The sequence below is a fragment of the Schistocerca gregaria genome, chromosome X (genome assembly GCF_023897955.1).
Source record: "Schistocerca gregaria isolate iqSchGreg1 chromosome X, iqSchGreg1.2, whole genome shotgun sequence".
Classification (NCBI taxonomy): Eukaryota; Metazoa; Arthropoda; class Insecta; order Orthoptera; family Acrididae; genus Schistocerca; species Schistocerca gregaria.
Window position 1 is genome coordinate 620,094,606 of NC_064931.1, and position 27,110 is coordinate 620,121,715.

The following is a 27,110-nucleotide window of genomic DNA, read 5'->3' on the forward strand; positions in this document are numbered from 1 at the left end:
AGGTCATTGCAGTAGGTCTACTACACAGTAGCATAAATTAGGAGCAAAGTCCATTAATAGATCGTTATCAGGAAAACCAGCCCTCATTAAGCAAACCGCCACTACGGGAACGTAAATTTCCTAACATGTTAATAAGTAGTCGAGGAAAGTGGACGCATTTTGTCTACTGAATCGTTATGCACGCCATTTACGAGGGGACCCACCAAGTGTCATACCCTGATCTTGCTGAAACTTCGCTCAGTGAATGAGGGGACAAAATAAGCGAACACGTGTCTTGGCTTATCTGCATACACTCGACCACTTCTGAGAAAATGAGGGTCAAAGTTTTCAATGCGCTGTCGCTATAGTTGAGATACCTTTTAGCATGTAAGTATTCAATTGAAGGGGTGGCTCATCGGCTACTGTCATGACTTCAGAACTTTGTGCTGCAAGTTCAAAACCTGGTTGTTCCTTTTTTCCCCCCCTCTCCTTCACTCTCTGAATTATCTACGAATGTTTATACCATCGATTTCCGTGTTACACATATTTGGCCATTGCATTATGGCTGCAGTCATGGAGGAGTCTGTTTCCTACTATTGCCGTTTTCGCAGCAGATATTGACCATGACGAATCATTCAGTCAACACTGAATGGCCCACCTGGCTGAGGCAGACAAGGGCGCTATAATAGCACTCCATGCAGAGGGATTTTCAAATGGCTATATAGCAAGAACTACGGGTCTTCACAAGTCGACGGTAGCCAGGTGGATTAGATGAAAGGAAGAGTTGGTAACCTGGATGGAAGGCCTCGTAGACACTGCTGCAAAACAACAGTAGCTCAAGATCGGCAGATGCACCATTTCAGTTAGAACCACTCATTTGTCAACGCACGACAAACTCTGCAGACATTGGGTTTCAATGTTAGCAGTAAGACCGTCACTCGTTGTCTAAGAGAAGGTGGACTGAGAGCAAGAAACGTTGCTGTGAAAGAGACATTGACTGTTTCCCACAGAGAAGCCCGCCTTGCTTTTGCTGCTGAAAATGTCGACAAACCTCTCCAGTTTTGAAGGTGAATGATTTTCACAGACGAAAAAGTTTTCTCTATGCCATCAACTAGAAAAGTACTTGTTTACCAGCCAAAAGGTGCTAGGTATAGTACAAAATATATTTACAGTTGCCGAAGGAGTGGAAGGGAGTCAGTAATGGTATATTATGGATATTGGCTAAAGGGTATGGGGTCCTGTGGGAAGTGGAAGGAAGACTCGATGCACGCAATTACATACCAATTCTGGAGAACGTGATGTTGCCTTCTGTGACGGCAAGATTTGGTGATGATCAGATCATGTTCCAACAAGATCGCTCGCCTATTCATATGGCGCGTGTGGTCAAGAGGTGGTTCTATGACCATAGTAATATTACTGTAATGGAATGGCCACCTAAAGGAGCTGACATGAATCCCATTTAGAATATTTGGCCAGAAAATGGTCAGAGTAATACGGGAAAAGGGACAGTCACTGTCGACTCACTGACAGATTTCTGATGTGATTCATGACACTTGGAATGAGTTACTGGAATCTCCTAATTATGTGGCTAGATTTGTGGGCTCAAAGCCCAACAGACTTCGAGCCGTTGTGGAAGCCGTAGGAGGTTATACGCAATACTAAGCAGTGTCAGCAGAGGTGTGTATGTGTTAGGTTAGGTAAGTTTAAGTAGTTCTAGGTCTAGGGGACTGATGACCTACGAAGTTTGGCCACATAGTTCTGAGCCATTTTTTGACCTTTCACGTAAATTTTCTTTACATAAATGGCCATGTCTTTAGATTGCATTGACATAGAAGCTCACATTTTACACCACCAAGGGACTGTATACCACAGGAAGTGTGATACATTTCCGCTTATTATGTCTTATTATGTATTACTCGAGATAAATGGGTTTTAAGAGTTGGGTAGACAGATAGACAGTCAAGAAAGTGAGACTAGCAGGGTTTCATTTTTACCAATCCAAACAACGAAAATAGCTACGACAGTTACCAAAGATGAGGGCCGCATAAAAAAATCCCCCTACTCTTTATTCGAAATGTTCTAGTTGCGGTCGATACATCAGCATATTAATCGTAGCTACACTGTTGATCCAAATCACGTCTACAAGAATACAAATAAAATCCATTTGCCTATACGCTGGGTAATTCAGGTATCAGTATTAATGTCACCACATTTTAGAAGTGCTAGAATTCCCATTGCTAGCTGGCTTAAGAAACACTTCGGCTAATGAACGTTTTCTGGCTGTGGTGAGTCTAATGGAGAATTCTAACCATTGTATACATTTGGCAGTTATGTCGCCGTTTATTTCCTGCAGTGGTGCAGAATTATCCTACTAAATTTAATCACTAATAACAGTATTTTGTTATTTCCATAAACATCCCAAATGATTTCACATAAGTGGTGACATAAAGGTAGAAAATTCATGTTTTTGAGCCCAGAAAGCTCTGTGCAACAGAAACTGCAGATCATTTTGCCATTTTCATTGCGAAATTGCTAGCTTATTAATGTCTGGGGTAATAATAGAGGGTTGTTTTCCTGGGTTGTATGCTAGAGTAGTGAAAGGTGTTTAAAGGTGTTTGCTATTGCAAGGGAGGTCTGGTTTGTTTTCGGTTCTAATTTCGATGGAGGCAATCAGTAAAGCAATTTTAAGACATTCTCGCACCTCCAATACGATTTATTGCTACCTTTATTCTGTACTGGTGCTCTGTGGATGTCAATATGAAACTCTTGTAGAATTTCATACTTGTTTTACTGCCAACTTTTTCCGCTTCTGTCAATAACTGAATTGACTTAAGTGTGGCACTTTATGATTTTTAACTGAATTTCGTTATGAATCTTCATGCATTGCTAAATTTGCACACTTTCAGCAATGGTAATCCAGTATGACTGGTCTGAATGTTGACACAGACCGTTTTGCGACCGAATGTGCATAATATTTTGCTAATTCATAATGATCTGGGGTACTTTGTCTTACTAAAACAGTTATGTTATCTCAATAAGCTGAAATTAATTTTTATTAGCACAGTTCATACTAATTACCGTTTCTTCTTTCATTTATATCATATATTTACGTGTTGTGTTTAACACACTGATCAGTCTTACACATGACTGAAAACAGTCTGACTAAGTTCGGGTAGTTTTTCAATTTCACGCCTATGCATAGTACATTGGTAGCACTTCGTTGCCTTGCCTGTTAAGCTGTGTAGCAGACTTTAAAGCTGTGCAGATCAGCATAAGGAAAAGGTGAGGGGTATCGCTCATTTTGTCCATGACTGTACATTTGTGACAACATGTCAAAAGTGTGCTGTATTGCAGAGAGAATGGCTGAATAACGACAACTGTATAAACTGCTTTAGTGTCTTGATATGTGTCATTGCTATTTTACCTCATTGTCATTTGTGATTGTCTCCGAGAACTAGCCATAGTGGTGCTGAGTGATGCAACAGAATTTTGTCACAAATGCACTGTAGTGCTATTTCTTTTTGTTGTACCTGAAGATGTGGCTGTAAGCTGAAACCAGTAGTGTGGCCGCTTAAAACCACGTTTTTATAAAATATGAATGATTTACTTTAAGAGTGTTGTAACCATTACCGAATTTTGTTCCAGAACGAAGGGATGCAACATTACAGGATACATTGCGCCGTAAAGATCAGGAACTTCAGCAGCAGAATGAAAGGTATCGAAAATATGTAGAAAAAGCAAAAGATGTCATTAAGATAATGGATCCAAAGCAGAGTGTAGACGCCACAGCTGAAGTTGCAGTTCTCCGTAGCCAGCTCCAAGACAAGGAAAAGATCATTGAGGACCTGGAGGTAAAATATTTCTCAGCCTACTTACCATAAGGAGAGAGGGCAGTAGCGTATGAGGAGTATAAAATCTGTAGTAGATCAATACACTCATAGGTCTTTAATCGACCAGGCTCTTAAAGGGACTAATAGAGAAATAAGCACATAAGAATCTGGTTATAAAGAGAATGCTAAATTATAAACAGAAATAACCCAAAGCTAATGAGATTTTTAGTTTCAAACAGTAGAAGCCAGGCAATATGCTCAAAGTTTGCACAGAGATTAGCACTGTTGAACAGTAATATTCTTGTAGACATTCCTATATAAGCCGTGAAAAACTGTGTTTTCATTACCGGGAATTCATTGAGTTTTACTATCTAATCTGCACTAATTGAGTTTTACTATCTAATCTGCACTAATTGGGAAGAAAAAATCTAGAAAGATTTTTAAACATTCATGCTTTGTTGTCCATAAGAGATTTGTAGTTCTAAGAGATAAATTCTGTTAATATTTGCATGATGGTTTTAGAGGATAAATGTAAAGTCTCATATGTAACTTTAGTATATCACAGGTCTAAATCGTTATTCTGTTTAAAGTATCCTGTTGATTCCAGAATTAGAAAAGACCTATAAGACCTATGATAAGAGCTGAGTGAAAGGAAGAATTTGAAATACATCCCTACCCAAGGCAAACTCAGAGCTACCCTCTGAAAACCTCTGTTATGATTTCTGTAGGATCAGTACATTCACCCTGATCCTGATCTCTACTTAAGCAACAGACTGCTAAATGTGGTAAAGCAACATTGGTTCGTGGGCCTTTTATTGGATAGTAAGCTTTTTCTTGCGCACCTGTGGCTGAATGATTCCAGACAGAGATGGTCTTACTATCCTGTTACACTTTCATGAGTCTTTACTCTTATCCTGTGGACATTTCGGATCTTCGACATGCACATCTGCGACATGTCATTGTTGTGCTTGCTGGATCCTGCTCACCACAGTGATGTGATATTAGCAACTGAAGAATTGGCTGAGGCTGATGCCCAGCCAGCAGAAGTTGTGTGTCAGCTGCAGCTTTTTAACTATTCAGTAATGCTCAGTCAGCTGTTTAGCCATTCAAGTTATCTAGTTTAGTTTTATAACCAATATCACACATTTTGTCTGAATAACCCTAGAGCTAACTATCAAAATCTGGTGTGGCTGGAAGTCTTAAAACATCACTTTGAATTCTCTCTGCAGTTTTTATATTTTCATTAATTACAAGACATAAGCTCTCCTGTTTCATATGTGTGTACCTTGTTAGCATGCAGTTTTCCCTAAGTTACACCTCATCCTGCCCCATGACTCAAAGGAGAACACAGATCCTACAATGTTTTGGCGATTGTTCTTGTCTGTATCCTAGTTTGGAAGTACAGAGTTGGTTATACTTGAATGCATGTTGTAGTGTACTAACAGTGAACTTCTCACTTTGCATGCAACATTTTTACTGTCAAGTTACCAGTCATCATTTTTCAAACTCACATTGATTCTGAAAAGCAAGAACTCTCGACCAGCTGTCTGTATGCTATTGATCAATGTTACCTGCGGAATACTGTGGTGTCACATACTCGTGATTGCTAGCTGAGCTTCATCATGTGACCGCCAAGTTTACATACTTGTGAATACTGAGTCGTATTGTCATCCCAGCCAAATGAATTTCCAGATTGAAAGACTACAACTTGGAATCTTTTGGATTATATAATTTGTGGTCATGGTCTGCAATCAGAACTAATATAATTATTTTAAATACTTGGAATGCGGAATGTAAACCTTGTCAGTCCCAGTAAACTAATAATAATGAAATGTCTCACAGCTTTATGTTGGCCTACTCTTCAAGCTCACAGGAAAGAGTTTTATATGCTGTGATGAATACATGTTGGTCATAACCTGTTAACCCACAGTTGTATTTTACAATACTCATCGTATCTCTAGAGTGTGGTGCCCACTGAACCATGGTATATACCTTACTGTCACTTCATTCAAGAGAAGAGGAAGATGAAATTACGTATGTCTTCACCATTTGTACTTGCAGATGATGACACAACCAGCAAGTTTGAGGTGACCTTTAAAGTGTTACAGTAAAGTCTAACAACGTACTTAACTCTTCTATTATACATTGAGTAAAATAACTTTGTGACTGATGTTTCAGTGAGTTCTGTGGTAGTGGCCAGCTGCCAGCCAATTGTATTTCATTCAAGTTTGTTAGCTATTTAACTTCTTAGCATTTATATACCAGAACTCAAAATTACAATTTTCTCTAAGTATTAAGTTATGTGTGTTAATATCAGTATGTACGCCACAGCATTTGTAAGCAAAAGCATGTTTTTGACTATTTATTTGAAATTGTTAATGCTAATTCTCTTAAATTTTAGGAAGAAAAAGAACAAAATAAAGTTTGCCATGAATTGGAGGAGAGACTTATGACATCAGCATTTTATAAACTTGTGAGTATTCATCACTACTTTTACATTATTATTAGTTATTTACATGTTCCAAGGCTCATAATTGCACTCTGTTAGTATGATGTGGAAGTGTTAATTACTTTGCAATTTTAATTTACTAATTAAACTACAGGCATGTTAATTGGTTTTTATTGATTGATTTATAAACTTATGATCTCTTCATTTAATGAACATCAATATGCAGGCGTTAATCACAGAGAAAGAAGTAAGGCATTCAGTTATGAAAATCTGCTGATTGATGTCAAGGATCTAATACATAATTTATTAATTACAAATGCAAGCTGATATTCATTCAATGAACACACACATTTTACATTGTCAAACAAATATGATATCATTATGCATTTGTAATTGATTTAATTATGTATTAGATCCTTCACATCAATGGGTAGGTTTTTATAACTGAAAACCTTACTTCTTTCTCTGTGATTAATGCCTGCAAATTGATGTTCATTAAGTGACAAGATCATAAGTTTTGTATGAAATGTTTTTTGTCGTTTTAAGGTGGAATAAGTGTTACATCTGAGAGTGAGAGTTTATATTACTATATCACAAGAAACAAAAGACTTAAGCCATCACTCAGATATGCTTCAAAACATCCACATATTTTCATTATCATTGCTTAATATGTGGGGATCTTGATTGTATAGGATGTTAGTTAAGGCTTATCAAGTGTGTTACTTAAAACTGAGAAGGTTTATGTGTATGTAAGTTCTATAACATTGAAGAGTTTATCATTTCACATGTTTTTGCATGTTATCTTTTGCACCTAGTGCATCCATATTCAGTGTGTGTGGATGGGAGGGGGGGGGGGGGGGGGGGGAAGGGTGGGCGGCAAACACACTTTTGTGTGTGTGTCAGTGTCAGTGTGTACACAGATTGTGATAATGGTCCTGCAAAAAGAAACAAGAAACAAGAAGGGACGTCGAACAGATGTGCAGAACTATAGACCTATATCTCTAACGTCGATCAGTTGTAGAATTTTGGAACACGTATTATGTTAGAGTATAATGTCTTTTCTGGAGACTAGAAATCTACTCTGTAGGAATCAGCATGGGTTTCGAAAAAGACGATCGTGTGAAACCCAGCTCGCGCTATTCGTCCACGAGACTCAGAGGGCCTTAGACACGGGTTCACAAGTGGATGCCGTGTTTCTTGACTTCCGCAAGGCGTTTGACACAGTTCCCCACACTCGTTTAATGAACAAAGTAAGAGCATACGGACTATCAGATCAATTGTGTGATTGGATTGAGGAGTTCCTAGATAACAGAACGCAGCACGTCATTCTCAATGGAGAGAAGTCTTCCGAAGTAAGAGTGATTTCAGGTGTGCCGCAGGGGAGTGTCATAGGACCGTTGCTGTTCACAATATACATAAATGACCTGGTGGATGACATCGGAAGTTCACTGAGGCTTTTTGCAGATGATGCTGTGGTGTATCGAGAGGTTGCAACAATGGAAAATTGTACTGAAATGCAGGAGGATCTGCAGCGAATTGACGCATGGTGCACGGAATGGCAATTGAATCTCAATGTAGCGAAGTGTAATGTGTTGCGAATACATAGAAAGATAGGTCCCTTATCATTTAGCTACAAAATAGCAGGTCAGCAACTGGAAGCAGTTAATTCCATAAATTATCTGGGAGTACGCATTAGGAGTGATTTAAAATGGAATGATCATATAAAGTTGATCGTCGGTAAAGCAGATGCCAGACTGAGATTCATTGGAAGAATCCTAAGGAAATGCAATCCGACAACAAAGGAAGTAGGTTACAGTACACTTGTTCGCCCAATGCTTGAATACTGCTCAGCAGTGTGGGATCCGCACCAGGTAGGGTTGATAGAAGAGATAGAGAAGATCCAACGGAGAGCAGCGCGCTTCGTTACAGGATCATTTAGTAATTGCGAAAGCGTTACGGAGATGATAGATAAGCTCCAGTGGAAGACTCTGCAGGAGAGACGCTCAGTAGCTCGGTACGGGCTTTTGTTAAAATTTCGAGAACATACCTTCACCGAAGAGTCAAGCAGTATATTGCTCCCTCCTACGTATATCTCGCGAAGAGACCATGAGGATAAAATCAGAGAGATTAGAGCCCACACAGAAGCATACCGACAATCCTTCTTTCCACGTACAATACGAGACTGGAATAGAAGGGAGAACCGATAGAGGTACTCAGGGTACCCTCCGCCACACTCCGTCAGGTGGCTTGCGGAGTACGGATGTAGATGTAGATGTAGACATTAGATCATCTCCACTCAATCAAAAATAGTAATTTTTAAAATGTTTCTTAAATTATTATTCCCTAGAACACCTGTGCCAAGGAAATAAAGCAGAATAATACAACATAAAAATAAGAAAACCCAAAACAGAATAAAATAAAGAAATTAAAAAAACATAAGTCAATGTGGAATGAAAACAATACTACTACTAATAATAACCATGTTATTGCCTGTTAGTAAGAACAAATCTGGAATTTTCCTGAAAGTATTTGGCAAAGCCCAAGTTAAGATAGCTGAACCAGGCAAAAATCCTTTGTCTTAAAGTTAAAGAACACTTGCATAAATTCTAAGAGGACAAGGGTACTGTGTTAAAAGAGGAATGACTCGAGTCCTCCTAACAACCTTAGTCCTTTTCTCTTTCAAGTTCAATGGAACCAAACGTTTTCACACTTCAAAATGTATTTAAATGTCTTATCATTACAACAAACCATTCAAGCTGACCCTAATAATTCCTGATATATGAACAACATTGTCTGCTAGTCCATTCACTTCATTGAATTACATCCCTATAACACAACTAGAAAACCTAAAGGATTCCTGCAAGAAATAGATGGAGTTTGTCAGGAGGAACTTGGGTTTACAAACTTGAAATTTGCTACTACCAGACTTTGATACACATGGAAACTAACAGAAAGTGTTTGGTGAGAAGTGTTTCACATTTTTTGAACAGTAATTAAGGATGTACGCACCATATGAAGATGAGTCCTCTGTTTTGTGTTCATTGAAAGAATGATATATCATTTTAAACAAGTTCATGTTGTCAAACAAGAATCTTACAAGTGAGTTGATGAACTGTGGTGCTAGTGTTAGAATACTCAGCATGGTAATTAAAGGTCTACAATGGCATCAAGAATTAACATTATTTGTGGTCCAGAGAGTTCAATTTTGGAATAAAAATATATTTTTTTCTGCCTGGGAGCTGAGATAATTTTTCCTATGCATCACAAATTAATTAAAACATCCAAAGTAAATAACATTTGTTATACATAAAATATTTATGAGTCTGGCATGGAAGTGACTGTTGTCAGCAAATAGAACTGTCCATCACAGAAAATGCTGGAAACCACGATTTTGATGCACCAGTCAGTTGCTGTCATACGTCTGCGCATGCATATCTTCTGAATGCTCTCTGTCCCATTGTAGATTGTTATGTTAAGCACAATTCGTCAAAAATGTGCTGGGAACTTTTTGGGCATGAGTTTAAGATTGGAAGAATTGTGGTAAAACCTCCAAAGTCTGCAATGCAAAAGTTAATGGCAAAATTGCATAAAACAGGCTTTGTAGTGAATAAAAACTGTGATTATTCACAACAAGTTTGAACAACAAAAAACATTGCTTGAGTGAAGGAAAGCATGAAACAAAATCCAAGAAACAAAGTCCGATAAAATCTCAGCGTCATTTATCTGTGCAATTGGGAATTAAGAACTCTTCATGTCAAAACATCATAAAGGATTTGCATCAGTATCCTTACAAATTTACTGTTGCGCGTTAGTTATAGTATCTAGACAAACGTCTGCATGTTGAGTTATGCTGGTGGTTTCTGAGTGAAGTGGAATCGGGACTTTTGGATTCGAAGTTTTGTATTTCATCAGATTACACCTGGTACAGTCTGTCAGGGTATGTGAAGTCACTGAAAAAGCACCATTATGCATCAGAAAAACCCCATGATTGCTTTGAAGAGCCGTTGCATCATCTCAAGATTGGTGCTTGGTGCTTCAATCACCAAACTGTTAACTCTAACTATTATGTTCAGAAACTGTGTAATCCATGTATGAAAGAGTTCATAGAAGATGAAAGACTGTATGGATATTTTCAGAAAGACGGAGCAACAGTACGACCTTGTCATAAATGCATGATGTGTTCGGTGAGGAGCGGACAATCAGCAGAGGGAGTGCAATTTGCTGGCCACCTTGATCACCTGATCTCTTTCCCTGTGATTTTTACCTGTTAAGCAAATTGGAGGGTCAGGTGTACTCAAATAATCCTCAGGCAAATTGAAGGGTTAGATGCACTTATTAATCAACACACATTGGAAAAGCTACAGCAGCACACTGAAAACACTATTGTTGCTATCCCTCCAGTAGAGCTGCTATGTGTCTCTCACAGTTTTATAAATCAATCACTGTGCTGCCTCAGTGTCAGTGGTTTCCGTTTCCATCATTTTCTGTTATGTCCATGAACTCCCTAGTTAGTCTCATTGTAAATATTTCCCGGGCTAGTTTTATTTTGCTGACCCTGTACATCACAGATGCTGACTGGACAACAGTCCAATTGGAAAAAAATAGCCATCTTCAATCTATGCAGGAGGTCATAAATATGTTCCTTAGACAAGAGCTTTCACTGACTCAGTCCAAGAAATTAAGTCTTCTCTGTTTCACTAACTATGCTACAATTGCAAGAAAATTGTCACTGTGAATAGTTTAGGAAATAATCTCAGCAACCCTCTTAGATTGTTTGTGCATGATGCTGCCATTTACCATCTAGTGAAGTTAACAGTATGAATTATAAAATTATGTAGACAAGATATCTGCATGGTGCTAAGAGTGGCAGTTATACCCAAACAATAAAAAGTGTGAAGTCATCCATGTGAGTCTTAAAAAAGTTCTGTTGAATGACTGCTACATGAAAAATAATAAAAATTTAAAGGTTTTTGATTCCACTAAACACAAAGGGATTACAATTACAAATAACTTAAATTTTAGCAACAACATGGAAAATATTATGGGGAAGGTGAACCAAAGACTGCATTAATTGGCAGAACACTTAGAAGATGAAACAAATCTAATAGAGAGATTGCCTACACTGTGTTTGTCCATCCTCTTCTAAAGAAGTGCTGGTCACTATGGGACCCTTACTAAATAGTACCAAGGGGGGACATCGAAGAAGTTCAGAGAAAGGCAGCTCATTTTGTATTATCACAAAATAGGGAAGATGGTGCCTCAGATATGTTACTCAACTTGGTGTATCAATCATTGAAACAAAGCCATTTTTCACTGTGGCGAGATCTTTTAATGAAATTTCAGTCAGTAATTTTCTTCTCTGAATGCAAAAAAAATTGTTGACTCCCACTTCCAGTGACAGAAATGACCATCATAATAAAATAAGAGAAATTATAGCTTGCCCAGAAAGATCTAGGTTTTCATTTTTCCCATGTGCTATTCAAGAGTGGAACAGTTGAAAAATATTCTGAAAGTGGTTCTTTGAGCCCTCTGTGAAGCTGTTTAAGTGTGAAATGCAGAGCAGCCATGTAGATGTATATGTAGATGAAGAGAATTGTATGTAGTAAACTGTTTCTTACTGCCGATAAGTGTCAGCCTATTAGATGACAACCAATAGTTACTCCTCTCCACAGTATGAATTACTGCTTTTCAATTCCTGGCCTGAATTTGTAGTTATATGTATGACTGTATCATTAGCTAATAAGATAGTTTTGAGTTGTGTAATAGTGTTGAAGGCAAGCAGAATCATCACATGTTACAATTACCTCAGTCACTTGCTAGTGTATTTCCTTTGTAAACCAACTGTCTGCATCTTGTTTCTCAGATAAAACATAAACTAGTTGAATATTTTAACATACTTCAATGGTGTTCTCATTTATTTAGCTCAGGCCTGGCCAAACCGAGCCTGTGGACACAAGTAATCTGGCTGCACTCCTTTCTAGCTCTCATAGCACAGCATTGAATGGGGCCATGGGCTGAGGAGGAAAAGGATGTTGCAGCCAAATGCTGCTAGAGCAAAAGAGTCATCAACTTGTCATACCCAATTGTGTTAAATTCAGTTTACATTCTCCCACAGAAATACTGTGTGGTGTCTACACACTATTCAAAAAAAAGAAAAAGTTGAGTACCATATCATTCAGTTCGGAATTCGAATTACTTTACGGTTTTGTATTATTTGAAGGCTATGCAAATTTGCTTAATATGCCATTGCCCTGTTATGAGCTGCAAAAAAACATGCATTGGAAAGATATTACTGCACCAGCCACAAGGACGATATGACGCACTTGTCTTCTGGTGAATGAGAGAGAATGCTGGATGAAATGAAGGTAGCCCTTAGGGATAAAACTGAGTTAAGTGTTGGTCAAGTAAATACTCTAGCATTGATTCGGAAATGTAGTTCTAGCTGCCAGATTTCCTCTTCCACAGTTAATTTTTGCTCCCATGTAAACTCTCAACCATTTTTGAAACTTGCTTTGGTTGTCAGGTTATGTCTTGTTTTTAAAACTTTTTAGATAATCTGGAAAGAGTGGTTTTTTGTCCGGTGAACTAGAAGTGGAAATACTACACTGACGACAAAGTTGACTAATGCTGATATTTAATTGAAGAGAGACAGGCTTTGTGCTGACTAAATTAGAAACCAGAACAGATGATTTCCAGAGGCCATTTGTGTCAAACAACTGATTATCATAAAACTAACATTCAGCCAGTCTAGCAAAACTGCTTCATGCCTAAACATGTAAACATGACAGGGAAAAACAGTTTCTGGAATTTGATTTTCATCGTCCAGAAGTTGTCTCACATAAATGCAGAAATTGTGTTGCAAACATATTTTCAAATGTTTCCTGGTTGTGCAGTCTTTGGCATGTAACTGTCTCACTTGCACAATTCTTTGGAGTAGCACAATGGTGGGTGAAGCTGTAATGCTAAGCAGACTTGGCTGCACTCCCAGAATGCGAGTGCATGCTGAGAGCACAGATCTTAGCGAGGTCTGAGTTAGTAGTATGCTGTTATTCACTCAGTCAAGAGATTTTGTTATGTTACTGGCTGTTGTTTTTACCATCCAATATTTTGTGCAAGAAAAAAAAAATATTATGCTTAGTTAACGAAAGAGTTATTTCTAAAACCTAACTGCATTTTTCAGTAATTTGTGCTGAAAGTAATGGGTAGATTACCTTTTGAAATTTTTGAAAACACAGATAACACTGATAAAGACACACAGTTTTCTGTCTAATAGTTCTCTCCTTTATTGAGTAAGAGTCAATGAATATGTAATAACTTACATAGTACCTACTTGAAAAAATGTGTGCCATAAGTCCTCATGATAAATACATCATAATTATTACATTTTAGATTATTTTTTCCACTTTACCTGATAGTTGACACGAGCACAGAAGCTACTGGAAGTTTCAAAGAGTTGATCATTAGGCTCCATGTTGGTTACACAAGCAGCTAACAAAATAATAGCTCACATGTGCAGAACCTCATATGCGTGATTGTGCTACATTCCAGTATTATTAAGCTTGCTGTGGTGTGTGACACAGCTAGTGGTCATTACACTAATAAAACTGACAGTACTGATTGATCTTCAGCTCAGAAATTTCAGCTTTTCTAACCACATGCTTGGCTTAGTGTAGTTGATTTCCAATCATATTTGGCACCACCTAGAGTATATATAAAGCTTATTAAATGCCACAGAAATAGTGTGTAGAATTTCATACATCATTTCTATGCAAGTGAGATGAACCACTCAGTCATGGAATATAGTTCTTCTAAGGTTCTGCACATCCAGATAACATCTAGAACTTTGCTCCAAATATTTTTCTTTGTATTTGTCATCCTGTTTTCTTGATGAAGTAGTTAATGATGATCTCTCTGTTGTGTAGAGTGCTTGTGTAGGAATAACTGTGTAGTAGTGACAAAGTTGGGCTTTATTGGACTGTGATTTCTTGTTGTCCATATTTCAGATAATTGTGTAGGCTTTACACATTTTTTCTGTGGGCTTTTTGTTAGCTACCTTTTTATTGCTAATGTTTCCAGTTATTTCACCTATTCACCTAGATACTTGAAGCTTTGTACTCACATTCACGATCAGCATGGTTGAAATCCCCATCTGCTCACCTATGGTTAGGTTTTTCCAAGGCTTCCCTGAATCAATGAAGGCAAGTTATGAGCCTCCCAACAATGCTATCCATGGTACCCTAAAGAGTTTTATGAGCCACATGATCAGTGATGGATATTTACACCACCAGTTTTCTTGCTTTGCATGGTCACCTCATTATGGTTAGTCCAGATAAATCAGTCAGTTTTCCTATGTGAAAGAACTGGCCTGGAAGGTAACATATATATTCTCCATCCTCTCTGCATTACTGACTTCTGTGGAGTAACTATAACTTGATAATCATGTTGGTGATGCATGGTCAACAAGCTAGCTGGTGGTGTAAATGCGGCTCACGAAAACTAACAGAAGTTTGCAAGTTGATGTCCACTATTTGAAGGTTTAATGTGTAGTGTAATGGCTTCTGCTGTTATCACAGTGAAAAGCTTGTGAATGGAGGTACATAGAGGTACATCGTGGTGAAGAGAGGAACAAAAATCATGCCATTGATGTTTCTGTTGTATGACACTTTACAGTGACAAAGCTTTGGTTTTAGAACTGAATTTATAATGTAAACAAAGTAATGAGATAGGAATTAGACATAAAATGAAAGATTTTTTCCACATAAAGATATTGAGAAAATTGCACAGGTTACTGTATATGTAAAAAAAAAAACTTTTTTAATATCCAATCTGTAACTGAGTGGGACGAAATTTTATCAAAGTAGCATGGAACAAAAGCTGAGGTTGAAAGAAAAATCGTCAAATGCATCATTATATATGTGATGTTCTGTTGCTTTGCAGTACTTAATGAAACTTGATTGGCTAAGTATTTGTAATGCACAGGACTTGTTTCACAAGTATTGTGGTGCATAATACAACATTTGAGAAATACTGTATGCAATGTGCAGTACATAGTGCTACAATGTTTTCTGAATCCACTATGAGTGTATACTGATGAGGTAAATGTCTTTACTGGCATCTGTTTTAAATTGTTGATAGTAATACTTTGCCTTATGGCCAGTCTGTCTGTTTCTCTCTGTTTACTATATTCACTGTAGTTTTATCCGGGCCAATACACACATTACAATAGAATCAGCGACATTGCTTCCCATGGTATGTTAGCTTGTTAAGCTACAGAGCTGTACAATCATTCTTCCAGTGCACCATTTGTGAATGGAAGGGAAGGGAGGGCCTGTGGCAGTAAGTAGAGTGATCACCAGTGAAGTCATTCGTGTACCATTTCATATCCATATATCTGCAGGTATACGAGCATCAAGCCACATCAAGTAATGAAAGTAAAAGTACTCATACTGTTTCTTAAACACTGTGTTTGTCAGCTTTGAAATATGTTCTTTACAGCTAAACCATACATTTGCCACAGTTAATGACAAATATGTTTTATAGTTTCTTCTTTGTGCTTAATTTCATTTGTAACATTGTTGCAGAGTTTGACTCTCCAAAGTGCAGCTGTAGACCACAGAATTGCAGCCCTCAGTTCTGGACAGGGGCAATCATTCCTTGCCAGACAACGGCAAGCTAGCGGTCGGGGTGTTGTGCACAGCCTGGAGTCTCGCTGACTTTGAGCCATGCCATGTCAAAAATAGGGTTGTGGTGGTCCTGAATGTAAAATAGTCGGAGTAACTTGTGGACAAGCTGTAGAAATTATGAAGTTGTTAACCTGCTTTTGAAGCAACTTGTTTTCTTTTCAAATATCGTCCTTCATTCTTGATTATTTATTTAATAAGAATCTAAAGCAGACTAGATTTGTTACAGAGATACATGTCCAAAATTCAACTTTTCTATCTTTATGGACAAAGCTTATGAAATTTCTTTAAGTCTTACCAGAAATTGGGATTATTTATGCTGATGTGATTCCTGTTATTTTTTGTTATAGTTTTAAATCTGAAGTCATATTGTATTCCAAAGAGATTCGTGTTAATACCTTATGAGCATTGTTTGCCTTCGAAGGACCAACTTTATACTGATGGTTTCTTTTTACTCTGTGATAAAAGGTTTGGTTATTGTGTTCATGAAATTTATAAGGAACAAGTCATATATGTGTGAAAAATTGATTATTTTGATAATGTACAAAATGTTTTATGAATTTGTAATATGTATTTTAATAGCCTAGTCACTCCACAAAAAGTGGAGAGTGTGACTTATAATGGAAGGCTGTTACTTCCGATGTGCTTTGCTTTTTATACTTAATTGCTGATTTCACAAAATGTGGAAAAGGTGACTTAACATTGGATGAATGTCACTGACAAGACACCATGTTTTTTATACTTAATAACGTTACTCTCATTAAGGCCAGTTTTTTAACAGACATGCTCCTTCATACAGTGCTGAAGATGTGAAGAACATGTACCCTGGTGTGTGGTTTCTTTGTGTGTGTGTGTGTGTGTGTGTGTGTGTGTGTGTGTGTGTGTGTGAGAGAGAGAGAGAGAGAGAGAGAGAGAGAGAGAGAGAGAGAGAGGGAGAGAGGGAGGGGGGGGGGGCCTTCTTTACATGTAGTTCTTGGACAATCATTTTAACGCTGGGAATTTGTGCTAACCTATTGAAGTTGGGGGATTGAATAAAACAGTGTGAATCATAAGTTGTGAAAATGTGAACATTGATGTCTCTTCTCAGAGGTTTCTGAAGAAGGAAAAGTTGAGATAAAGGTTTACTTGTTGTTATATGTACTATAGTGTGGTATTACTGTGTATGGATGGAAGTTCATGCGAGGCATGTAGTAATCTTAGAAAATGGGAGTAGAGAGAAATACACATACACCAAGAATAAGCAATACCAAATACATTGGAAAGTACAATAAGGGGGCCAATAAAGATGTAACACCATGGGAGACCTATGAACAAATTTTGAAGAAGTTGGTCAAAATGCTAGTTTAGTTGATGTAAAGAAATATAGCCTGTAGAACGATATAAACATTGTTTGAGATGCCATATTAGTATGGCAATAGGAAAATATATGGTATGAAATAAAATTTTACCAGTCTTATTATGAGAACAACGAGTCTACCCCTCTTTTCACCTTCAGAGGAAAGTGGTATAGGCCTACACTTGATAATTCCACCCTTCCCCTGTCTTTATTTCTGATGCCATACACATGTTATTGTTTTATTTTTTCTTTAAATTTGTTGTTTGCATATAATGCACTCAAATTTTTCTGGTGTCGTATCACATCATGGCTGTTGTGAGATAATTTTAATTTGATTGAGATGCACCAATGATTTACATATGTTATGATTAACTGATGTTGCCATTCTTCATACATTCTCATGTATGAAATATTTAAAGTACTGAGGATGATTTTCTGTACAATATGTGACAAAATCCAATCAAAATATGATTTACAGTTAAAGAGTGAACCATATTATTTGATTTATTTAATGTAGATTCATTCATGTATGTCCATTGTTCAATATGATAAAGGAATTGCTTACGGCTTTGATTAAAGAACAGTGCTGGCATTTGTGTGAAGGAGCCATTTAGAGAAACTGGCTGTTGATACAAGGTAGAAAGTATGATCTGTTTCTGTGTATTCTGTAGACTATCTCTGTTACTCCAGCTGTTGTGTTGTTTTGCAGACTTAATTACTGGATGTAGGCTGCTTTAAAATGTTTAGCATTTAAAAAATAATTTTTGCTTGATTGCAGTAGACATTGTGCTGCCTGTTTTCGAAGAAAATTGGTGATCTATTTTTGACAGTGTGTATCACTTTTTAAGTACATTTTATTTTTGAAAACTGACAATATCATTGCAAAATTTGCATTGTTGAGTTGATTTATTTTTTTATGATGTTTCTTGTATTCTGTATGTCAAGAAGGAACCCAGAGTGATTTTAAAGAAATTATAAAACAATATTGACATTATCAAGGAACAATTTGTGTTGCAGTCTTTAGCTTTAATGTCTCGAAGCCTTTAGCTTTAATGTCTCGAAGCCTTCAGTATGACATGGGAGAATACTTTCTTCTAAATATTATGCTGACTCGTGTTCACAGTCATGTAAATTAAGATACATTCCTTGAACTCTGCTGTTAAATCTGATAGTAGAGGTGGGAAATGTGGCTATGTGGTGTTTTACTAAACAGTGTCTCATGGCACGGAATTGTTCCACACTTTGGAATGCACACAGTCTTTCACAGTGTCAGATAAAAATTCTTTGTAGAGATCAGCGATCATTATAGATGTTCAGTCCGAATTGCAGTTTACTTAATTACCTTGTAAATAATGTATTTGAGTTAACATCCATCATCAAAATCTGTAATAACAAAGAGAAAATTAAAATATTGAGCATATACCTAATCACAATATAATGACTACATATATGAAAAGTTATACTTAACTAGAAATAAATAAAATAGATATGGTACAATGGATCATATCATGATTATTGTGGTGTTTTTAAGTAGGGGAACCTAAGGTGGTTTGGCCCACTTTTTAAAATGTATGTTGTAACCCCCTGAATATTTACAGTACCTACCTGGTTTATAAAAGCGTTCTCCATCTTGTAAAAATAACTTTAGATCAGTTTTGTCTAATGGCTAAAATATGGGTCAAAGTTCCCTGACTATGGGAGGCCTCCGTGATGGTAAATGTATTAATTATGTCACGCAAAACCGTTGAATATAAAACATACCTGTGTATAGTTCTAATGTACATCCATTGCTGAAAATGTGACAGGAAACATTATCTTAGAGGCATTATGATGCATTCCCCAAATTAAAATTGGGTTGGGTAATTTTCTAGCAACTCTTAAAATACCTACACGAGCTTCATCAATGCTAGGAAAATGAAAATAGTATGATTTGGGTGCTACTCTTCTCAAAAACTTACTTTGCTTTCACTGCCGTTTATAAATTTTAATACATGAAAGCATCCCTCTCTTTTTCTCACATCAAATTTCACAAGAACATAGTCCTCCAATGAAGTCTGGAAACTCTTGGAAATCCTCATCATCTTCTTATGTTAGGAGAGTTCGTTTCACTGTTTTTGCAACACTTTTCTTATTTCTTTTACTTAGCCTTTCAGCATACTCCTCTTCAGTGACTTTTATGATGGGTGTGTCAGTCATAATTCTACTGAAACATCTTTTCTACCAACTTCAGTGTTATTTCTTGGACATGCTCTTGGAAATGGTCTGACTCCCTATAAAGATAAGTAGACTATTTTCTCAGTAATATGACGAGGTTTCTGCAGCAGTCTGGCTACATTTCCCATGAGTTTCAAGAAAAGCTTTAGATACAGAAACTGCTGTGTGGCCTTGCAAAGGTGTAAACATAACTGCATTATTCTCTATGGAAGTGGATGCTACTGCAGTGTCCTCCATAGAAGTAGATGGTCCTCCATAGAAGTGGCTGCTGTCGGAAGCCCCTTGTAGAAATGAGTGCATTTGCATGAACATCCTTACAAGTTAATGTGGCTGCTACCTTTTCTGTAGAAGGGGAGTCTGCATCCACATATGATTTATCTATAACATATGACTCTAAAAAAATCATCTCAGTAAAAATGTTGGTGTTAAATGGCCCAAATACTAGTGCAGGCAAAACCTTTGTGGATATTAACTGTGTTAAATGCATGAGGAAACTCCATTCCAACCAAGTTGGGAATTTTATATGTAGAGATTGTCTCCCCAAGATGAGTGATCATATAGTCATCAACCACTTTATAATAAAAGATCTTAAAATGACCGAATATAGCCCTGAAGGGTGCAATCTGTGATTAGTACGAGGTGGTAGAGTCAGTAGTGTTATTCCATTATCCTTGACAATCATTAGAACTTTTAGAGTGATGTGTGAGGCATCATTGTCAAGTGTAATTACTGTTGGTTGATCAATGGATGTTTTACAGCATTTGATGAAGTGAGTAAGAAAATTCTTAAAATTCTTGCCAGTCATCCACCCTCTGTCATGACACCAGAACTCCGATCCTGGAGGAAGACCAAGTTTATTGTTAAAAGTGGGTGCTCTTCCAGTGCTTGTAGGTTGTGGAGTTCATAGAGATAGTTTCTTGTTCCATAGCATGAATCCAAGGAGACAAGCATAACTTGTTGCTTTTTAATCTTTTGATTGTCTGGGTAGCAGAAATTGTGAGTAGCTTGGTGAAGGGCAGCAGCAAATTCATAAACAAAATTTCTAGCTTGAATTGTTGTTAAACCATAATTTAACTTACTGACCTGAATCACATAATTTATCAGATCAGCTTCCTGGCTCATTGCAAATATTTGATTAGATACATGGTTTGCTTTAATGGGAGTTTCCTTGCACATCTTTCTTTCTCAGCATATCTTTCCAATGTTTTTCTGTCCATATTGAAATCTTTTGCAGCCTTTCTGATACTTTCACTATTTTCAGTACCTGCACAATCACATCTTTCATTCCTTCAGAGAATCTCTCTTACTGGCATTTTTGCTAGCATTCCAAATAAGGACATGCTGAAGAAAAGAAACAGAATATCATTAAAAATGCAGTAAAATGAAACTGATTGTTGGATACACAAGCCTGACATAATATCTCAAGAAAACTGCAGTATAAGCAATAAAGATTTTGAAATATTTACAAAATTATTATATAAAACTAAAGAGAAATAACTGATAAATAAATTGCATTTAATTCCATCCTGATTAAAATATTAGTTTGACTTACCTAGAGGCCTTCAAGTGAAATGAGAAATATTGAGTTTGTTCACAGTAAACAAATAAACATTAGCTGTTGCTGTACTATTTCACAAAATCACTTCTCTTTGCATATGATTATTTTCGAAGGTAATTTACCACTAGACAGTACCACATTTCTCTGCTCCAAAGATGATAAAACCAGGAATGGTCAAACCTCCCTACCTTACCCTACTAATCCTGACAACATACGTTGAATTTCTTCTGTTATGTGAGACTTTCCTTATATGTGATCATTATACTGTGATTAGGTGTATATTGCTCATTGTAACTTGCACTTTATCACATATTCTGATGATGACATTAGCAGAAATATGTTAGTTGTACAAGTGAATTCAGTAAATTGCTCTCTAGCCTGAGTACTGATTATAAGTAAATATGCAGTTTAATTCGTGTAGTTGTTTTCAGTAGGTATAATATATCACTGTTTATAGAACATTCCATTGAGAGCCTCCCCTTCAGGCTACTACTTTTACAATCAAAGGATGTGATCTGTATCTTAGTAATCATCTTCTGCCTTATGTTGGTTTTGATGTATTTTGACTTATCCACTGCCTTAGTTTGTAATTAACTGTGTCCAGACGTCTTGATTTAGAATTTTTGAGCTTTTCTAAAATGGCTTTAGTCAGTTGCCAGGATAACTCCTTCAACAGGCCACAGTCAATTTCTTCCTTCTTCTTCTTCCTCTTCTTCTTCTTCTTCTTCTTCTTCTTCTTCTCCTTCATTTTTCTTCCAATCAAGATAATGCTCCTTTTCTAATGATGTGGAGCTGCTTAAATTTTAATCGAGGAAAGACATCTCTTAGTGATCTTCATCCTTCATACATTTTGATTTATTTATTTGTCTATTTTGTTTCTTTTTATGGGATGAGGTCAGGTAGTTGTAGAAACTCCAATTCTTTTCAGTTATATATTAGTAAGGTTGGAGTGGGGACAAGACAGTTTCCAGAGAAAAATATGTGGGAGGAGATTTCCAGTTTCAGCATTTGGGGTTGGATATTAAATAATTTATTTTTGAAACCTTTCACAGACAGTGCACTAACTGACTGACTTATGCAAGTATGGTTCATGATGTTTATTCACAGCTTCACTTCTGAAAGTACCTCTCTCTTACTTTCATCAAACAAGATGGTACAGTGTTAAGACACTGACTCACATTTGGGAAGATGATGGTTCAAATTCTCATCTTGCCATCCAGATCTGGAGTGTTGGTTTACTTAAATTGCTTAAGGCAAATGCCAGCATGACTCCCCAACTCAAGCTTTGCTCCATTTGTAATGCTTTTGGTGTAAACGGGGTGTTAAACCTTAATTTTCCTCACTGCCTTCTTTCACCCACTTTTCAGACATCACAGAAGCTCTCCTGCATACTTTGCTGGACTAGTTCACGCAAACGAAAGGATACTGTGGAAAAGTGGCCTACCCACAGCACAGGGGATTGCATCTAGAATGATCATTCACTTTGCAGTGGAGTGTACACTGTTTTCAAACATTGTGGCAGGACAAAACTATGTGCTGGATCAGTGGTTGAATCTGGAATTTTTTCAGTTTTGTGGTAGTGCAAATGAAAGGTTCATTCTGAAAATACTGTCCTCACCAAAAATATTTAGGCAAAGTGTGGTACAGGTGTCTGTTTTTCCATGTGTAAAGGAGGTAGGTCAATAACTTAAACAACATTTAGTAGTATGAAACTTTCTGGCAGATCAAACCTGTATGCTGGACTGAGACTCGAACTCGGGACATTTGTCTTTCGTGGGCAAGTGCTGTACCATCTGAGCTACCCAATCACGACTCACAACCTGTCCTCACAGCTCTAATTCCACCAGTACCTCCTCCCCTTAGTGGTATCTTTGGATCATAGATGAGATTATTCTCACCATTTGTATATTGTTCTGGTACCAAATTGGTCGTCACTGTAAGTTTTGTGCAACAGCTGAAAGTTGCTAGCTTCACACCCATCCCTCCTCAAACCAAAAGTTGCCCACAGTGTTTTATTACTTTGCTTCATTGTTCTCATAGAGAGACTCGAGAACAATTACTACTACTCCTCTGGTGAAGCTTAGCTGGAACAGAAAAAATATCTGTCACTGTGCACAATCACTCAGTAGTGACTACAAAACAAAAATCATTCTGGGAACTTTCTCTACATACCATGTATTGTGGCTTGTTTTTGTTGTGCAATATTCTGCTTTTTTTGTATTTGATTCAAGATACTTATTGTATTATTGTAATATATTAAATTTGAGATTGTTTTACATAATATTTTGTAGGCTGAGAGATGGTAATTATACTTACCATAGTCCTGTTACAGAGGATTTTCAGTTGGTAAAATCCCACAGCCTTTAAATATTTATCAAGTCCTATTAACGACCAACAGCTGCTGTGATGAATCACTTTATTTTTTCTGAAGAGATTCAGTGCAGCAGTTCTTGTTTGGTCAATATGACTTGCAGTACATTAAAATATCTTTAATCAAGTAACTGTATGTGTTTGAAACCAATTTTATTTTTTTCATGCAAATATTATGCACAGAAAGTGTGAGCCACATTTTAGGAAGACCTTATCTTTTTTCTATTTGACTTCTCCATCTCTGAGGACTCTTAATTGCAAAGCATGTTATTTCTGTCAAGAAATTCATTGCAGTGGGATGCCAAGGATGATATTTAGTTGTCAATATTGGTGACACTCTTGCAGGCAATATTTCTGGGTATTACCTATAAATTGTACTGTAAGAAGTTCTTACATGAAATATGACACAATATTTTAGGGTCTCTCCTTCATAAATTCCATATTGTGCATCAGTACTCTATAGAGTTGCAATTGCTGCAGCTAATTACAAACAGAATGTGCTTCCATGCTTATTTAATTATTACATAAAGTGTTTTCTTTGCCTGTCGCCACTGTACATCAGACCTCTTGGGACAGATTGGTCAAACTTTGTGGATGTTTATTCTTTTCATTAGTTTTTCTTTTGTTCCTTTTAAATAGGGTTGAAGCAAAATATTACATAGTTTTTAGTGGTTGGAAGGGTCTGGTTTCTTTCATAACAACAAAATGCTCTGGGTTTCATTTCCTTTTGAAGGGCTGTTGCAAAATGGCCATCCCATGGCCACTTTGAGCATATGAGGTAACTTACACCATCAGATACTGTTTCCTTTTAGGAGTTAATAGAGTTCAAGCAAGTAATATACTAACGAAATCCCTCAGACCACTTGTCATAACACCCTTTCCCCTCCTTTCAGCTATCATGATTGTCTTCAGTCCATATTTTAGTCAAGTCACACAGGGTGATAAAAAAATGGTACTGATTGTTAGCTGCTTAACAGTTGTGAGAACGTCCCAAGACCCCAGCAAGTTTCTGACAAGCAATTTATGTAAAACTCATACTTGCAGGTAGCTTTTCTCCTCCTTTGAACATCAACAACACCAATATCCACTGATGATAAAAGTACTGATTCTTTTTATGAGACCATTTGGCTATGTTTCAAAACTTGTCTTGTTTCAGTGAAATCATCTGAAGATCTACATTCCATGTTACTGAGTACTTTGTCATCAGTGAAGCATACAGTTGTTGGAAATTGGGATTTTATTTCTTGCAACCATCAATTGAATAACAGCTAAAGATGTGAAATACCTATTAAAAAACATATGGATTTCATTACTGATTGTTCTGATAGCCTCGAAACAGTGAAACCCCAATATCTATGCCCCTGCCCCATTCAGTTCCTTCAGGAAATGTTTCTTTTTGTTGATACACTTCAAACTCAAGGACAAGACTAAAAGGAAGTGCAAAAACAAAATTATTAAGTGCTTGTGGATATGATTTTCCCCTGGCAAATCGCTTCACTGGACAAACCCCTGTATAAATGGGATCATCTGTCACGAATAAAACAATACAGCACCCCCTAGACAGATTCACATATCCCTTTCATTATCTTACACATTATAGGTCTGAACTTCCACAACCTGTCTTCCTTTATCTGCTGACTGGTAACAAACAGGATTATCATCGTCCACCTTCAGATGGTTTATAACATGAAAAATTTTATTTGCAGACTTTAAGTGTAAGTGCAGAAACTTTTGTTGTTTTAGCCCAATAATTTTTAATTCGGGAATACTGCAGATAAGACACAAGTACATTTACCCTTAAGAGTGTTCATATTTCCTTGGAGAGTATATGTAGTGGCCTTCACACATTTAATGAATATGCTTCATAGTTATTAATACAGTCATTATCATGACAAAATCTGCATCATAATATTGGCAGAGGTAGTCATAAGCCTTCTATCATTCTCAAGCATGTGAAGCATCTGGCTTACTTGGCAGAGCAGTAGCTAAGGCATCATATCTGAAATTAGTTACTATATGGTGGCAAACTAGTGTTTCTTGTAATCTATATTTTCTCGTTCATTTCATTGATTATGTTAGTAATGTACTGTTGCCTTTCATTTTAATAAGATTACAGGAAAATATTTTATAACATTAATTAGTTGCATAAAAAAAAGTGGTCATTGACACATCCAAAATCTTCGTTATATTAATGATGTCATAAATGCTGTGAGAAATGTGGATGAAGCAGAAAGACAAAGGTGCACAGTCAAACTTTAATAATGTAGAAGTTATATGACATAGCCTTTATAAAAATTATATTTAATATAATAGGAATTCATTTTGTGTAGAATACTTGAACTTGTGATTTGCCTTTACTTTAACAGTATTTTTTTGGTTTTGTATTAGCAGCAAATTATTGTAATTATTTGTTGTTATAATAGAAACTTAAATTGTGGAGAAATGCCAGAAAATACTGGTTTAAATAACCATTTAGGACTGTCTTATGCAAGACTTGATTTCTTGTTATACTTGAGTGAAGGTCTTTTGAACTGAAACACAGTTTTCAATATTAATAGCTGTATATTGTCTTATATTAATTTATTTATTTCTTATACTGTATCAGAAAATGTTAATAATTAGGGAGTTTATGGCCTGAAAACCTGTCTGTAAAAACAGGTTTATGCCCCGTCCTTGTTGTTGCATGTTATAAATTACAAGTACTTAAATTATTTACTTGTTATGGAATGACTATTGCAAATAAAATGCCACTATTTTTTGAACCAAATTGTTAGTTATTGCCAGGAAAATGTTATTAATATTACCAGATTACCCATTTAAATTAATTTGTATGATTTAATTTGTGGTGTAATTTTTTGCATCCCAGTGACTTATAAATCTGAATGTCAGTGACAAGTTTCCAAGCTCATGGAAGGAGTGCTCCTTGTGTCCTCCCCAGAAACACAAAGTGACTGTACTTGTGTCTGCCTAGCAGCCCAGGAAAAATCTTGGCTTGTCTCCAATTTTGATGCCACTTACTTCGTTAGGTACATTTAATTTGGTTTTGGAATTTATTGTTTCTGACTTGCAACTTCTTCATACTAGTTGGTATTAGCTTCAGAATAGGCCAACATATGATAGATGGTTCATTCATTGCACCAAACAGTTACACATACAGTAATTTCAAGTATAGGTGACAATCCACATTTCGCAGAAAATGAGTAAAACGACTCTATCTCTAGCTACACTTTCCCATCATTAGATAAAATTATGATAGAATTTTATAAGAGAGGACTACAGATCACGAGTCAAAAACTAAATAAATGAAACTAAGAAAAGAAGTAGCAAAATTAACCATGACAATCACAGAATCATATCAAGGAAAATATTTATATCATGTTAATGGCTTTTAGACAACTTATTGTCAGTTTTCCATTCCTATGAAAATGCAGTAACTCCCATAATTCCTGAAGTGTGAAAATTTGGATTACTTTCCATTTAAACCATTATAGAAACTTCACATAATGACAAATAAATCTTCATACATTTCTCAGGAAGTGAACATGAAATTTGTACACTGGGCATAGAAATCCACTATGGAAGAAATTAAAAAGTCAAAGAAGTTCGAAGAATATTGCAGTTATTAGAAGTGACAATTATAGCAATAAATGACTACTATGAGGAAAGTACTTTTTTATGAGCTTTACTGTTTTGT

The 27,110-nt window shown here is 36.5% G+C and overlaps 1 protein-coding gene across 1 annotated transcript in view; it reads left to right on the forward strand.

The window, feature by feature from the left end:
* LOC126299076 (protein Hook homolog 3-like) overlaps positions 1 to 26,183 on the forward strand; it is a 197,136-nt gene extending 170,953 nt beyond the window's left edge. The window contains exons 13-15 of the mRNA XM_049990746.1: positions 3,625 to 3,830; positions 6,211 to 6,282; positions 15,840 to 26,183. Of these exons, the coding sequence (XP_049846703.1) occupies positions 3,625 to 3,830; positions 6,211 to 6,282; positions 15,840 to 15,971 (410 nt within the window). The 3' untranslated portion in view covers positions 15,972 to 26,183. The remainder of the gene's footprint in view (positions 1 to 3,624; positions 3,831 to 6,210; positions 6,283 to 15,839) is intronic.
* The last annotated feature ends 927 nt before the right edge of the window (positions 26,184 to 27,110 follow it).